The sequence below is a fragment of the Peromyscus eremicus genome, chromosome 4, assembly GCF_949786415.1.
Source record: "Peromyscus eremicus chromosome 4, PerEre_H2_v1, whole genome shotgun sequence".
Classification (NCBI taxonomy): Eukaryota; Metazoa; Chordata; class Mammalia; order Rodentia; family Cricetidae; genus Peromyscus; species Peromyscus eremicus.
This window is the reverse complement of record NC_081419.1, coordinates 151,210,520-151,227,054: the sequence shown is the minus strand read 5'-3', so window position 1 is coordinate 151,227,054 and position 16,535 is coordinate 151,210,520. Positions and strand designations below refer to the sequence as shown.

At 47.9% G+C, this 16,535-nt stretch overlaps 1 protein-coding gene across 3 annotated transcripts; it reads right to left on the bottom strand.

Annotated features, from left to right (window-relative positions):
- Positions 1-840: 840 nt before the first annotated feature.
- On the bottom strand, positions 841-15,311 carry Mtg2 (mitochondrial ribosome associated GTPase 2). Of its 3 annotated transcripts, XM_059262068.1 has the most exons (8): positions 15,242-15,311; positions 13,959-14,065; positions 7,221-7,276; positions 4,350-4,497; positions 3,407-3,522; positions 2,578-2,796; positions 2,173-2,311; positions 841-1,362 (listed from the first exon to the last, which is right to left on the bottom strand). In XM_059262068.1, exons 2-8 carry the CDS (start codon positions 14,008-14,010, stop codon positions 968-970), a joined length of 1,125 nt encoding a protein of 374 aa, XP_059118051.1. In that variant the 5' UTR covers positions 14,011-14,065; positions 15,242-15,311; the 3' UTR covers positions 841-967. The 3 variants fall into 3 exon arrangements, with proteins under 3 accessions (XP_059118051.1, XP_059118052.1, XP_059118050.1); XM_059262069.1 differs by lacking the exons at positions 13,959-14,065; positions 15,242-15,311 and having other exon boundaries at positions 841-1,135; positions 7,221-7,706; XM_059262067.1 differs by lacking the exons at positions 13,959-14,065; positions 15,242-15,311 and having other exon boundaries at positions 7,221-7,699.
- Positions 15,312-16,535: the final 1,224 nt, after the last annotated feature.

Genomic DNA, 16,535 nt, shown 5'->3' with positions numbered 1-16,535 from the left:
CCACTGCACCCTGCCTCCCTGACGTGCTAGCACAGTACATGGCACCAACAAGGCTCTGCAGGACTGTGGGCAGACCCAGCCCCCACAAGAAACCAAGGGCTGCTCTGTCGCAAATACTGCCATGCACGAGAAGCCCAGACGTGGCTCTGCTGCTGTTGCGTTTGCCCAGGCCGCCTGGCAGCAGTGTTTGCTACCTTCAGCCAGCAGCACTGTCCTCCTACTAATGAGGTGTTAATTAGCACAAATGAGTCAACCTCAGCAAACCAGTCAGCAAGGGTGACAGGCATACCAAGCACTGGGGAGCAGTTCAGGTACCAGGTGGTACAGAGTACCCATCACCCTAGGCCAGGGAGTGGGGGCAGTCAGGTGGCACAGAGTACCCCATCACCCTAGGCCAGGGGGTGGGGACAGTTAGGTGGCACAGAGTACCCATCACCCTAGGCCAGGGGGTGGGGGCAGTCAGGTGGCACAGAGTACCCATCACCCTAGGCCAGGGAGTGGGGGCAGTCAGGTGGCACAGAGTACCCCACCACCCTAGGCTGGGGGGTGGGGACAGTCAGGTGGCAGAGTACCCATCACCCTAGGCTGGGGGGTGGGGACAGTCAGGTGGCAGAGTACCCATCACCCTAGGCCGGGGGGGTGGGGACAGTCAGGTGGCAGAGTACCCATTACCCTAGGCCGGGGGGTGGGGACAGTCAGGTGGCAGAGTACCCATTACCCTAGGCTGGGGGGTGGGGACAGTCAGGTGGCAGAGTACCCATTACCCTAGGCCGGGGGGTGGGGGCAGTTCAGGAGTGTGCTCCAAATTGGTGCGAAAACAAAGACATTGACACGCTCAAGTATTTCCAAGTACTTTCTCTCAGGTGTTCAAAGCTGCCCACACTTGATAATAGGTTTGTGTTTGCTTCCGGTGACCGCTGGCCACCCTTGCCTCATGCTGGCCTAGGGGCATGCAGCCCTGTGCCCACTACCACCTGAAGGGCTGGCGGCCCTGCTCCAGCTCGGCGTCCATGTGAGCATCGTGTAGCACCTTCAGGTGCAGAAGCAGCTGCTCCAGGTTCTCTCCAGTCAGTGCTGACAAGGCGATGACTTCCTGTCCTAGGCGGGCTTGGAGCTGGGGCAGGTGGGCTCTGGCCTGCGGGAGATCAATCTTATTTGCGATGATCACATGGGACCTCTCAGACAGGCCTTCTTCATACTTCTCTAGTTCATATTTTAAATCATTAACCTGAGTCCATGGCTCAGGCAAGGAAAGATCTACCACAAACAAGAAGAAGTGACAACGTTCAATATGCCTGAGGAAGCTGAGCCCCAGGCCCTTGTTCTGGTGTGCGCCTCGGATGATGCCTGGGATGTCTGCCACTGCAAGAGGTAAGAGCTTCCAGTCAGGTCCAGGGTCATGTTCAGCTTCCCAGTGCCACTCTCAACCTTGGGATCAGGAGGCTCCCCTCAGGGAGGCCCCTTCTGGCCTGGATCTCATGTTCTACAACTTTCCTTTCAAGGAACACTTGAAATTGAAGCCATTTATCCTCCCCCTGGTGACTGAGCAGGTCAAATGATATGAAGGCACTTGAGCTCTCACTCAGGTCTGCAACATGCTCTCAAATATTTGGGTGACAGGCACGGTGGATCAATCTAATGAGGAAGATTTAACACGTTCCTGTCTCCAGGCTTCAAACATGGTTCAGAAAAGGGAGATGGCTCCCTGAATTCTATGGCTAATTTGATTATGGATACAAATCACTATCGTGCACTTTGCAGATATAAAGTGCTGTACAAATAACCTTACCAGCAGGCTTGCTATTTTTAATGGGTACATTATCTTCTGGAAAAAAGTTTTCCTCTTAAAATGGTACAGGAAAGGCTTTTTAAACCACATGCTGTCTGCATGACTGATGCCGCCCAGTTCCACAGGAGAACGAGGAAGGCAAGAGGCTGTCCTCGTCTCAAGCTCCAAACTCAAGACTACAGTTCCTAACTAAAGAGATCAGACTTCTTGGCTGGGAGGGGAGGGGCTGATTTTGACAAAGAACAGACTCATTAAAATTGTTTCAATCAGGGAAAACAATGTCTCATTTTAAGTGGGAAGCTAAACTCAGGGGTTACATAATTGCTCTCCTGAATCACTGGGCCATTTAAATCCATCCTCTGGCAGGGTTTTAGAGGCTCTACCTGCTACCTGTTGGTGTCCTTCATAGTGAACGATCCCCACATGAGGGTTCAAGGTGGTGAACGGGTAGGAAGCTACAGCAGGTTTTGCATTTGAAATGGCTCGAAGGAGAGAAGATTTCCCAGCATTGGGGAAGCCAACCTAGGGGAAAAAAAAAAAAAAAAAAAGAAAAGTAAAAGTGCTCTATGACTTCATGGAGGGACAATGTCAATGCCACCAGTAGTTGGCACAGATAGAGGGCTGAGCTTGGGTAGGTGAGGATGCAGGTTCCTGCTTTGCAGCAGCATACACAGGGGAAATGAAAGAAAGCTCCCACTTTCCCCTGGGAGGCAGCATGCCCCACCACCAGAGCATACCCCACCAGCAGGCACCCACCACCTCAGGATGTGGCACAGTCGGGGACCTACCATCCCAGCATGGGCCACTGTCTTGAGCTCCAGGTAGAGGACCCGCTCCTGACCCGGTTGTCCAGGGGTGCAAGTTACAGGGGCACGGTTGTCATTGGCCAGGAAAAAGCGATTGCCTTTTCCTCCTGCACCCCCCAGTGCAGCAATGTACTCGTCTCCTGGGTGAGATAGGTCAGCCACAACCTCACCTCCCTCTTTCACCAAGGTACCCACAGGAACCTGAAAAGCATCATCATCATCATCATCAAGTTCTGTTCTATAACCAGCAGCAGGAAGAAGGGTAGGGCACTGCTAACCACTCTCCTCAGCTACCACCACAAAGAAAATGTCCCAGCCCTGGAGAGATTTTATGGGCCTAGTCTTATGCCCATACTGTATAAGTAAGCTGTCATAGTAACACTTGCCTTCCAGCACTCAGGGGGCTGAGGCAGGAGGATTACAAGTTCAAGGACAGTCTGGGTCACACAGTGAGGCCCTGTCACAACAGCAAACACCCACCTGCACAAGGGTTCTTTTGAAGTGCTGCTACAGCATCAGAATCAACCAAGCAGCAGGGAAACAGCCTGTGTGAGCATGCTGCCCTCACCTAGACATGGGAAGGGGTATGTTCTTGGCTCCCTTTTTAGGGTCATTCCTTTAGACTCTCTTGGGTCAGAAGCAACATGGCACTACACCAGTGCAAAGGAGTGTGTGTGGGGACATGGCTCCTAAGACAGACCACTGTCCACTTGCTGGTCACCTTCTGTTCCTAGCCAGGTGCCTTCAGTCATCCATGGACTCAGTGACTAGGACCCAAGGGAGCAGCGGCCACTCCAGGCCCTCAGCTTACCTGGACGTAGAGGGCGGCCCCACTCCGCCCAAAGCAGTTTTTACTTCCTCCATCTTCTCCACTGAGACCCTGGTACTGGGACGAGACCGCGGACAAGGACTTCACCTGCTGGTCAACTAGGGGGAGAACAGAGTCTGTGTTCCTGTGTGTTGACATAACTGCTAAGCAGGAACAGGGGCCTCACACCTGTCACCCTTGCACTCCCCTGGCCTGGGTTATGGCTGGCTGCCCACACTCTCCATGATCCTAACTGAAACAGAATATGACATTTTTTTTCCTTTGAAACAGGATCCCTATGTATCCCTGTAGCCCTGGCTGGCCTGAAACTTGCAACAGGAAGGGATCACCATATGAAGCAAATATGACTATCATCAATAAAGAAAACAAAAACAAAAAGTCACCTAAGGGGCTAAAGAGAAGGGCCAGTGATTAGGAGCACTGGCTATTCTTCCAGAGGACCCAAGTTTGATTCCCAGCATCTAATGGCAGCTCACAACTGTCATAATTCCAGTTCCAGGAGATCTGATGGTCTCTGCAGGGTACACACACAGACATACACTTAGGCATAGTACCCATACACATGAGAATAATAAAAGAAACCAGCTAACTTCATTATGCTTTGAAGATGCCTGCACCCAGCTCCCTGAATATTCATGCCAAGCATGTGCTCAGTAGAACCTCAGCCCTCTGCTGCACTTTCTGACCCTGTTATATGTGCTATCATGAGGTTCTTGATGGGAAACCGTGTTTCTGAGATTAAAAAACAAAAATGACATCCAAAGTCATTTGCCTTAGTACACTGGTGATGAGCAGCCATATAGTTCATAAAAATGCTGTCTATACATCAAGTATTTGAATGCAAATGCATGACAAGATAAGACAGTGGACCCTCCACCCACTATGTATAGGCTGTCTCCTCCCCCGCTGCTCCCAGGGCACATGCCTCTCAGAATGATGTGTCCACCATTTCCTCCATCCCCGCCATCAGGACCTCCAAACTCCTTGCGGGGTTCACTGTGGAAACAGCTCATGCCGGAGCCTCCATTTCCTCCACGGACTAGAACTCTCCGGTGATCCACAAAATGTCTTTTCTACAGAGAATATAAGGCACCCAAGGATGTTAGCAACCCTGAAACCCTTCCAGAGACACACATACATGCAGGCAACACACACACATAGCACTCACTTGATACATGCCTCTCTACCACATCAGAAGTGAACTATGCTAACATGATCACAGAGCTCTCCAAAAGCCACAGGGGAGGCCCAGCTCCCACAGGTCACCAGCACCCGAGGGCTGAGGCAAATCACTGCAGACACAACGGGTGGCTGGTATGGCATGCACACTTCAAAAGGGAACTCAGAAATTCTAACCTGGAGAGCACAGCTTGTTTAGGAAATGTTTCCTGAACAAAGTGTCCTTCCAGCTTCTTTCAGACAGAATTGCATTGCTAAAACACCAGGTCTGTCTTTACCAGTGGAAAATTGCTGCTGCTTAGGATGGAATGAGGTGGAGTTCTTGGACAATGCCCAGGCTTGAGCTATGAGGAAAGACTTACTCCCCAATGTTACCACCTGAGGGCTTATGTGTGAAATGCAGAAAGGGAGACAGGATCCTTCTCAGGAAGGTTCTCATTAGGCCCTTAATACAGTGAAAGAGTAAGAATTAACCAACTGGGCTGGAGAGATGGTTCAGCAGTTAAGAGCACTTGCTGTTACAGCCGGGGCGGTGGTGGCGCACGCCTTTAATCCCAGCACTCGGGAGGCAGAGGCAGGCAGATCTCTGTGAGTTCGAGGCCAGCCTGGGCTACCAAGTGAGTCCCAGGAAAGACGCAAAGCTACACAGAGAAACCCTGTCTCGAAAAACCAAAAAAAGAGTACTTGCTGTTGTTGCGAAGGACCTGGGTTCGATTCCCAGTTCACAAACATCTGTAACTCCAATCCCAGGGCATCCAAAGCCCTCTTCTGACTTTTGTAGGAACCAGGCATGCATGTGGCGCACATACACACATCTGGCAAAACACTCATACACCTTGGTGCACATAAGCTCACCCTCCAGCTGCAGCTGCAGTTCCCTTCTCCATTCCCAGCATTGGGTTTTTAAAATATTTATTTATTTTATGTGTATATGTGTGTGTGCCTGACTATATGCATATGTACCATGTATGTGCAACGTCTGTGCCAGATCCCTTGGAACTGGAATTACAGGTAGTTGTAAGCTACTCTGTGGGTGCTGGGAACCAAACCCAAGTCCTCTGCAAGAATAATAAATGCTCTGAACCACAGAACCATTGCTCCAGTCCCCAAGACTGGGTTGTTTCTTAAGGAAAAAAGATGCCCAGTCTGGTGCAGAGCTCAGCAGTACAACATTCACTCATCATGTTTAAGGTCCCAGATTTGATGCCTTGCACCACAAAAATAAATAAAAAGTCCCCCAAACAAACATCCTAGGATTCCTTGGCAGCAGGAGGAAAACCATGAGCTGCTACTTCGAAACAATGCAGGTTTGCACTGTGCCAACAAAACCAGAATTCACCTGTGCCAACACAAACAGACTCTGCCTCATAGGAAAAAGCACAGGCTGGACACCATCAGGTAAGACCCAGCACAAGCATGAGCAGCCAGGAGGGAAGAGCCCTGAGGAAACCTAGGTGCTATGTCCCTCAGCATGGCTGCCAAAGTTCTTTTCCCTAAGAAGCATGGCTTTTTCTCAGCTGCTCACCTAGAGGCCCTCCACTAGGAGGAAATGAGGTGAGTCCTAATGTGTAACTTCTGTAGTCAAAAACCATCAAAGTTTCTGGCAAACAGCATAAAAACTTCCTTAAAGGGCTGGGAGAGACAGTCAGTCAAGAATCTGCCTGCAAGCATAACGTCCTGGGCTTGATCCCTAGAACATAAAAGTGCTGGTGTGGTAGCATACGTTTCTAATTCCCGCGCTTTACAGCAGATGGGGAATCTCTGCAGCTCACTCCAGGCCCATGAGAGACTCTGTCTCAGAGGAAAAAGACAGTGTTCCTGAGGATGACACAGAAATGTCCTCTGGCCTTTATACACAGTACCTGCATACAAACATGCACCTACATGCATTATACAAACAAACTAACAAACAATATCTTATTCATTATAAGCCTTAAAGAACTTAAAACTAACGATATACCCAGTCCCCAGGTTCAAAACGGAACATGAATATTCAGACACCTAACTGCAAATAAATAAAATAAATGTTATGTAAGAATACTTTCAGGAGAACTAGGCATGGTGGCACATGCCTTTAATCCTTACACTAGGGAGGTAGAGACAGGAGGATCAGGATCCACAGGGAGTTAAAGGGCACCTGGATGGCATGAGCCCCAGTCTCAGAAACTGAAATAAGGTTTTAAGGCTGGGATTTACTTCAGTGGTAGAGCACGCACTTGCCTAGCATGTAAAGGCCCTGGCTTCTATCCCTAATATCCTAAACCAATCAATCAAATCAGTGCCTAACTCCACCTGCCCTTGACTCCTCCTAGGCTATTGTGTTGCTGGCAAGCTTTTGGCACACAGGGTCCTTTTCAAGAGCACCATGCAGCCCTCAGTAGCACAATCAGGGAAAGCTACAGTGGGATAAAGAATGCAAAGATTGGCACTGGAGAAACAGCTGAGCAGTTAAGAGTACTTGCTGCTCTTCCAGAGGACCCACATTTGGATCACAGCACCTACATCTGGTAGCACACAACTGCCTGTAATTCCAAGGGATCCTACCCTTTACTGTGACCTTTACGGGCGGACACACACACAGAGAACTTAAATGTGTCCTCCATAGGTTGAGACTCACCAGTTTTTTCTCTGACAGCAGCTTCTTTCCGGAGGCCTCTTGGTGCTTAGCATGGTCTACAATGTCCAGAGAGAACAATCTAGATGATGCCTGCAGTGAATGGAACTGGCTGGGCTTCAGGGCAGCCTGTGTGGATGGAGCCCACTTTGAAACACCCAACACAGTGGAGGACCTTGGCAAAAGAAGTCTGGTAGGTATCATGGCCCTAACAAAAGTAAGAAGGATCCAGTAAGACACTTGGATTAAACTTGAACTGACAGGCACTAGAGCAGAGCCTGGCACATGGCAGAATCCAGAATGAACTGATCTGCTGGACCCCAGAGTGCAAGGGGGCTTCTGGTATCCATCAGCCTATCTGCACTCAGGCCAGGATCTGTGCACACAGGATTCAGATAATTAAATCTCTTGCAACAGTGAGTGAATCTCCCTGGAGAATATAATCTCCCTGCTTAGTGAGATTATTAAAAGGGAATCTAAACCTCAAATCAGAATTTCTCTAAAAAAAAAAAAAACACCCAAAACAGCCATTCGTTGAACTGTTATTGAAGAGTGTGCTCTTGGGCAGCTTAAAACTGTTAAACAGGAGCCGGGCGGTGGTGGCACACATCTTTAATCCCAGCGCTTGGGAGGCAGAGCCAGGCAGATCTCTGTGAGTTCAAGGCCAGCCTGGTCTACAGAGCAAGATCCAGGACAGGCACCAAAACTAAACAGAGAAACCCTGTCTGGAAAAACCAAAAACCAACCAACCAACCAACCAAAAAACTCTGTTAAACAGGAAGACAAAATCACTGAACAATGGCAAACACACACTCAGACAAATGTCACCTTTGCTACTCTCCTGGGATGACCCAGGGAGGTCACACAGCTGCTGCCTCAGTCTTATCTGAAAGTGGAAAGGCAAGGACAGGCCAAGCCACACGGGTGCACTGTGGCTTGTGTCCTACTGCGAATACAATGAACAGCTTCTGTAGGTCTCAGTCTCCTCTGTTCCTCACACAGCTCTCATCCTTTCAATTTCCTGAGAGATGAGAGTGATGGGGGCATCTGACCCAAAGCCACTGAGCCTGAGGGACTTTTGTTCTAATGAGATGATGTGGGCTCCTTCACAGCTTCAGGATGAGGGCTATCTTCTCAAAGACCAGCCAACATTGAAGCCTGAACTCCCACCACACACCCTGCAGCAGGAAAAGCAGCTAGGGATATAAATATATGCCCCCATGATAGGACACCCACAAATCACTAGGCCCACAGGAAAGCTGGGCTGCTGAACACACAGCATGCTGGGTCATACACCCCAGTTCAAAGGTCTCTCTGCCTGACTACTTCACAGGGACCTAGGGAGGCACCCTGAATCCTGCTCCTTTATCTACCTCCAGTTTATTCATTTATACATGCACACCTTCCTAGTCAGTCCTCAAGCTAGTGGCAGTAGTCTGAGACTCCAGCAGCAGTTCATCCTGGAGTTCCAGGTCCTCCTGGCTTGTGCTGTGTGTCTCAACACCTTTCCCTGTCCACAGTGGCCCCGGCCATGTCTTCCTCCAACACAGTCCTGCAGACAGCCTCACCTCCAGGAACCCTGGGACCCACATCTAGATGCCCTGTGACACTGCTGTCCCCTTTGATGGACACAGCTACGAGTGTGCAAGCACCCTTGTTTCTCCTTCACACTCCATACTTACACTTTTAGTCAGGTCTACACTGCCTGCCTGCCTGCCTGCCCCTCCTCCTGCTGAAAACTAAAAGTTCACATAATGTGGTGGTTTGAATGAAAATGGTCCCCATAGGCTTATAGGGAGAGGCACTATTGGGGGGTGTGTCCTTGTTGGAGGAAGTGTCACTAGGGGTGGGCTTTGAATTTTGAGATGTGCAAGCCAGGCCCAGTCACTCATTCTCTCTTCCTGCTGATCCAGATGTAGAACTCTTACCTACCACTCCAGCACCAAGTCAGCCTGCACGCCACCATGTTTCCCACCATGATGATAATGGACTGAACCCCTGAACTGTAAGTCAGCCCCAATTAAATGCTTTCCTTTGTAAGAGTTGCCGTGGTCATGGTGTCTCTTCACAGCAATAGAAACCCTAACTAGGACACATATCCATTCCTGCAGTCCAGTATTGCTCAAATGATTTCTGTTTTGTGACTTCCTTTCTCCCTGCAGTTTTTCTTCATGTGTCTAGTAATCAGCCTAGCCTCATGGCCCATTCCCTCTTCTCCCCATGCCGGGCCACCATTTATGGGAGATACATTCCTCCTCCTACCCTTCTATTAAAGTGTCCCTCCACCCCCAAAGACAGGGTTTCTCTGTGTAGCCCTGGATGTCCTAGAATTTGCTTTGTAGACCAGGCTGGCCTTGAACTCAAAGTTGTTCTTTTTTTTTCTTAAAATTTATTACTGTATTTTATAAGTATAGGTGTTTCGCTTACATGCATGTGTAGTACATGCATGCATATACTACACGTGTACCTAGCGCCTGTGGCTGTAGAAGTGGATATTGGATCCCTCAGAACTGGAGTTACAGTGTGGATACCAGGTGGCTCCTGAAAATGGAAGCCTAGTTTTCTGGAAGACTGCAGATGTAATTTTAACCACTAAGTCCTCTGAAAAGCTTGTTGTTTTTGTTTTAATTTCTACCAGTGCCAGGGACTGAACCTGGGGCCCATATACTCAAGGAAAATGCTTTACCACTGAGCTATAACCCCAGCCCTGTCTATAAAAGTATTTTTTAAAATTGTTTTGTTTTGTTTTGTTTTTCAAGACAGAGTTTCTCTGTGTAGTTTTGGTGCCTGTCCTGGATCTTGCTCTGTAGACCAGGCTGGCCTTGAACTCACAGAGATCCACCTGGCTCTGCCTCCCAAGTGCTGGGATTAAAGACTTATGCCACCTCCGCCCGGGTGAAAGTAGTTTTTTTTTTTTTAAAGTAAATAACTTTGAAATGACAAATTTACTATAAGTGACAAGTACTTCACATGTGGTACTCTGAGACTCACTCAATAGCTTGTGTCAAATGGACTTTTTTTTTTTTTGAGACAGGGTTTCCCTGTGTAGCTTTGTTGCCTGTCCTGGGTCTGGCTCTGTAAACCAGGCTGGCCTCGAACTCACAGAGATCCACCTGCCTCTGCCTCCTGAGTGCTGGGATTAAAGGCATGCGCCACCATCGCCCGGCTCAAGTGGACTTTTTTTTTTTAATTATTGTTTTTTGAGATACAGTTTCTCTGTGTAGTCCTGGCTGTCCTGGAACTTGCTCTGTAGACCCAGCTGGCCTCAAACTCAAGAGATTTGCCTGCTTCTACCTTCCAAGTGTGGAGACTAAAGGTGTACACCATCATTGCCTGGCAACCAAATGGACATATCTTTAAAGATTCAAATAAACAAGAACAAACAGCCCTACATTTCCTCAAGAAATTGCATTTTCTAGGAAACAATATTCTCAAATTTCAGACTTGGTGGTAAATTCCTGGTAAATGCTATCAAGAAATAACCCCAAATTTACACATACTAGATCACTATCCAATCCACTTTACGAGATCAGTATAGCCCAGAACCAAAACCTAGCTTTCACAGAAAGCAGAATTAGAAGCCAGTAACCAGCAGGGTCTGGTGTCTGAGAACGAGGCCACCTCTACAGCTGGGTCCCAGCTGGTGTGTGTGTGGCACATGGTTGGGACCTTCTTGACCCAGTAGGGAAGCCAATGCCTTGGCAAACAGGAAGGGAAAGGCATAGGGCAAGTGGCCAGGCCTAAGCATGCACCACTTCACATGAAAGCATGAACGGTACCCCTGAGATTTAAGGGGAGGCAGGGTGCCCAAGTTCACTCCTGCAAACTGGCACTTTGAATGCTACAGTGGTCAAAAATGAGGAAGCTTGTGTGACCAAGAATGTACTGCTCTTGCAGAGGACCCAAATTCAGTTCCCAGTACCCATATCAGGCAGCTTAACCATTTGTAACTCCAATACCTTGTACTGGGCTCCATGGAAATCTGCTCTTGGTGTACATACCCACAGATAGACAGACAGACACACACACACACATATATAATTTTAAAAATCTTTAAAAAAGAGGAAGAGGTAAAACTGTTAATACTTGCAGGAGAGAAGACTGCCTGCACAGAAAACCCCAGGAAAGTTTATAAGGCAGTCTACAGGGCTGATTTAGAACATCAAGTATTCTTATATGCCAGAAGCAAACAATTAAAAATGAAAATTAAGAAAGCAAAACTGGCTGGGAGGTGGTGGCGCATGCCTTTAATCCCAGCACTTGGGAGGCAGAGGCAAATAGATTTCCGTGAGTTCAAGGCCAGCCTGGTCTACAGAGTGAGTTCCAGGGAAGTCAGGGCTACACAGAGAAAACCTATCTCAAAAAAGCCAATCAATCAATCCATCCATCCATCCATCCATCCATCAATAAACAAATAAATAAAAAAAGAAAGAAAGCAACTCCTTTTACCCAGTGCCACATATGAAAAGCACTTAAAGGTAAATTAAAAGTACATTTTAAAAAATTTATTTTAGCTAGGCGGTGGTGGCACACGCCTTTAATCCTAGCACTCAGAAGGTAGAGGCAGAGGCAGGTGGATCTCTGAGATTGAGGCCAGTCCTGGCTACAGAGCAACATCCAGGACAGGCACCTAAACTACACAGAGAAACCCTGTTTTGAAAAAAAAAAAATTTATTTTATGAGTGTTTTGCCCACATGTATGTATGTATACCACATGAACACTAAGTGCCCATGGAGGTCAGAATAGGGCATCAGATCCGCTGGAACTGGAGTTCTAGATTGCTGTGAACCACTGTGTTTTGGGAACTGAATCTGGGTCCTCTGTAAGAGTAACAAAAGTTCTAACTGCTGAATCACCTCTCTAGCCCACTTGGAGATAAATTTAATGAACAAGCCAGATGCAGTAGCTCATGCCTGTAATCCCTAGCACTTAGGAGCTGAGGGGAGCAGGGTTTTCTTGAGGCCAGTCTAAGCTATATAATGAGTTCCAGACTCTAAGCTACAGAGCAAGACTCTATCTAAACAAACAAGACGGCCAGGCCTGGTGGTGCCCTGTCTAATCTTTAGCAATTGAGAAGTGGAGGCAGTTCAAGACCAGCCTCAACTAGACAGTGTGAGGCCAGCCTGAGATACAGGAGACCCTGCTTTAAAAACCAATCAGCCAATCAAACCAAACCAAGCAACCAGTAATCAAATACTCCAGACCCCTAGTGTACCACTTGCAGAATCCTGTTCTTTTAAAAGTGGTTTCCAGGGATTAACTCGTTCTGTCTACATAAGAAGTCTATAAAGCAATTTATTTTATTATCCCCATTTTATAAAAACATCATTTACCAAGGTCCTGAGGTAGTTAGTAAATGAGAGGGGTAAGAATGGAGTAGGAACACACAGGTTAAAAGCAAAATTCCTGAATCTGCTGTGGGCACTTGCTGGCACACTAGCAGCTAAATCTGCAAGGCACAGGCTGTCCACTATCCTAGCACTGGTGGAGCCAAACTCAAAGGTTGGAACCAGCTGCAAAGCCACCTGGAACCTTGACAAGAAATTGGGCCTGCTTTGGCATATTTCCTTCTTTCTGATTTTTTTTCTTTCCTTTTTTTTTTTTTGGTTTGGTTTTGGGACGAGGTCTCATCATATAGCCTTGGCTGGCCTAGAACTCATAGAGAACTGTTTGCCTCTCCCTCCAAGTGCTGAGACCAAAGGTGTGTGCTACCACAGCCCACTCCTTTCCAAATTTTCAATTTGTGTGTAGACTCTGAGTGATGTGGCCCCCTGCCAGGGAACAAATTCAATCTTTTCCCATTGCTGTTCAGCCTCTAATTGTCTTCCTAATGCTATTTCTGCACTGTCTCATCCAATGTCTACTAGCCACCCAAGACTGGCAAAGTTAAAATGAAATAAAATGGGAGCTAGGGAGAGAACTCAATGGACAAGAATCTTTGCTATGTAAGCATAAGGACTTGAGCTGGGACTCATTCATTTAAAAAGTTAGGGTGGTCACGGACCTGCAATCGACACGCACTACAGGCAGCCTGGGATAGGAAGATTCAAGAGGCTTTGTTGGCTGTCTGTTTAGCTCCAGACTCAGCGAGAAGCCTGGCTTCAAGAGAACAAGGCGGAGCGTGAAAGAGCAGAACATCCGATGTTCTCTTACCCACACATGTGCACACTCACATGCATGAGCATGCACACTCACACGAGTAAATAAATTGTAAGTACCTAGTTCTTCAGTGCCACAGGCCACACAGGGCTATATCAGGCAACACAGATCAGGACATTGCCATCACAAAAGTCCTAATGGGCAGGGTCTGCCTGAAGCACACTGCAGAGGGAGCCTAGAAGAGTGTGCTCACTTCCCTTTGTTGGACCAGTGAAGAAAGTCAGGGCCTGCAGCCTGAGAGCCAACAAACACGGAGCATGGTGTCGACAGTGTGAAGGGTCTCACACTAGACATGGTTGCTTCACTGCCGCTATCCAGGTTGCTGAGTTCCTGGCTACTGTCCACAAAAGGTATTGCCAAGAATCTTCTGTACTGATTTTTACAGTGTGTTGATTGAACTTACTGTGTAGTTGGGATTAGAAATATGTGCCACAATGTCTCCACTGAGAAAAAAACAAAGCATCCTGGAAGAGGGGACACACACAGTTCAGTGGGTAGAATGCTTGCTGGTCTAGCATGCACAAAGCCCTGGGATTGATCCCTAGAACCACACAAACCAGGCATGCCATGCCAGCACTTACCCTTACTCTCAGCACCCAGGAAGCAGAAGGAAGATCGGAAATTCAAGGTCATCCTCTATTGCATAGCAAGTTCAAGGCCAGCCAGGTGGCCAGAGATACATGAAAACCTGTCAGAGAGAGAGAGAGAGAGAGAGAGAGAGAGAGAGAGAGAGAGAGAGAGAGAGAGAGGCATTCTTGAGAAGTGTTTCCATTTCTTCAGAGTTGTTCTTTCACAGGATAGTCACTTGAAGCATGGCATATGCTTACCCAACACTTATCCTTCAACTTGGTTCATAGTACTTACAGTTAACTAACTTAATTCTAAACATTTTGTTTCCATTCTGCTACAGGATATTAAAACCCACGGGGGCATTACTGTTTCTGCTACATACTGTTACGCTTCATTACATATATTTGTCATCTACTTCGTTTTTCATGTGGAAAATATTTAGAAACTGGAGTATTGTTCTGTCACTTGACAATTCACATTACATTTTTTTAAACTTAATTACATGTCATTCATAGAAGAAAACGTGTCCCTGCTGTGTGTGGTGGCATATGCTTTTAATCCCAGCACAGGGAAGCCAGCCAGACATCTCGAGTTCCAGGCCAGCCAGGGTTACATAGGGAGAGCTTGTCTCAAAAACAAAATAAAGCTTGTGTCTCTTTCAACCACGCGGCTGGCTGGCGCCTGTCTGCTTCTGGGGTCTTGTGGGATTTTTCATTCGAGCAGACAGGAGGGACGGCTGCCCCCATTCCCAGCGCCCAAGGTCCCCAGCCCGGGTTCCCAGGGCCCGCAGGGAAGCCTCGGACCGCTCGGAACTGTTCCCTAGTCTAGTCCTTTAGGCTCCTGCGCAGGAGCACCAGCCCGGACGCACCGACACCGGTCCTCAGTGTGCAGAACGCTTCTTTACCTGATCTTTTACAAAAGCCCCTACAAAGCAGTAGAGGCTGGGATTCAGGATAAGTCAACTGACGAAGTTAGGCAGCACACGGCAGCGCCTGTATCTTACAAGCGAGTCTTTACCGAGGAGTGCTCCCAAAAGAGCTGGGCAAGGGGAAGTTCCTGCCACTGTTTTCTGTTCACGGTCTCACTAAGCAGCCTAGTCTGGCTTCGAACTCCTGGAAACCTTCCGGCCTCAGCTTCCCGGCGTGCACCACCACGCTCTATCTAAGCGAAGAACGCATCTTCAGAAGCCAAGTTCCTGGCGCTCGGGTTGGACGAGCCATCCTCACTAGAGCGAAGGCCAAGAACACAGACCACGCCACCCGGCCAGCCCGCCGCCCGCCGCCTCAGAACGTACATCTGGGAAGCTCCTCGCCTGCACCCACCAGGTCCTGGCGCTACGACATCCGGTCGCACGATTGCTTCCGGGTCGAGCTCAGGTCGCGGCTGCGCAATGCACCAGCGCGCAAGCACGGAAGGCGCGGCGCCGCCCCCAAGCCCGCTCTCCTGCCGGCGCGCACAGGAGGCTCCCGATTGTGTCTGCAATCCCGCCACTCAGGAAGCTGAGGCAGAAGGATCACGGTGAATTCCAGCCTGGGATACACAGTGAGCCTGTCTCACAGAACCAGGAAAAAAGCCAGGTGTGGGGGAGCACGTCTTTAATTCTAGTCTTGGGTAACAAGCAGGGGAATCTCTGTGAGTTCGAGGCCAGCCTGGTCCGCACGATGAGTTCCAGGCCAGCCAGCCAGGGATACACGGTGAGTCTTGTCTAAAAACCAAAACCAAAACTAACCAACCAAACAAAAAGGGGCTAAAAGGAGATAGGGTGTTTTAAAATTGTACTGCGTTCACAAATAGCAAGGCGGATTTAACCTGTTCAATAAACAGAAATGAAGTAATGGCTAAAAAAATGTTTTAATGAAAACGGAAAGTCTTCCTCTTTTTACAATTTTGAATGGACGCTCGTTACTGAAGCCCACGCCTGAAAACTGGTACTTCAGGAAAGGAAGACCCTTCCTTCCTGGTCAAGGCCCTCTTTTGCCCAGTGCCTCTGCAGACATCTCCAGTCTCCCACTGTGCTAAGTCTGGAGAGGCGTTGTTCATCCAACCACAACCCCAGACTCCGGGCTTCTGCCAAGCAGCAGGTAATTGTCAGCACATCTGAAAACCTCAATCATCACTGGTCAAGTTCACCAAGTGTTGGACGGATGTTGGGAAACAGGAAGAAGAATGAGCAGCGATTTCCAAATCTCCCTTTTCATCTTTTCTGGCCTTCCGTAAGGAGTCATAAAAAACAAAGCACAGTCAACCACACCTGCAGGAAGGGGTTCATTTCAGCCTAGGACTTTCCAAACATTCATGTTACAGAAGCTATAATACAGTCAATGAAAAAGAACTGCTGGCATCACTTTTCCCCACAAAAATTACATAAAATGAACAAAACATTAAATAAACATTATTATTAATCATTAAATATATTAACACCAAAATCATGTATAAATTAGGAAATAAATGTACAAACTATTTCACAAAGTGCTTTTAAAAATATATACACAACATTCAAGAAATTCTTAATGTAAGACATTTCAGATTGAAGTTTTGGGGTGATACATTTTTTAAGTGTCCTTTTCTTTCAAAAAGTATTAATACAG

What these genes read in the sequence shown, in the direction of transcription:
- Mtg2 (XM_059262067.1), bottom strand. Translation starts at nt 7,421, where the DNA reads ATGATACCTACCAGACTTCTTTTGCCAAGGTCCTCCACTGTGTTGGGT. An exon ending in GGGCCGCCCTCTACGTCCAG is followed by an intron (nt 2,797 to 3,406) that starts GTAAGCTGAGGG and finishes GATGCTTTTCAG; the next exon opens with GTTCCTGTGGGTACCTTGGT. An exon ending in CAGTGGCCCATGCTGGGATG is followed by an intron (nt 2,312 to 2,577) that starts GTAGGTCCCCGA and finishes TTTTTCCCCTAG; the next exon opens with GTTGGCTTCCCCAATGCTGG.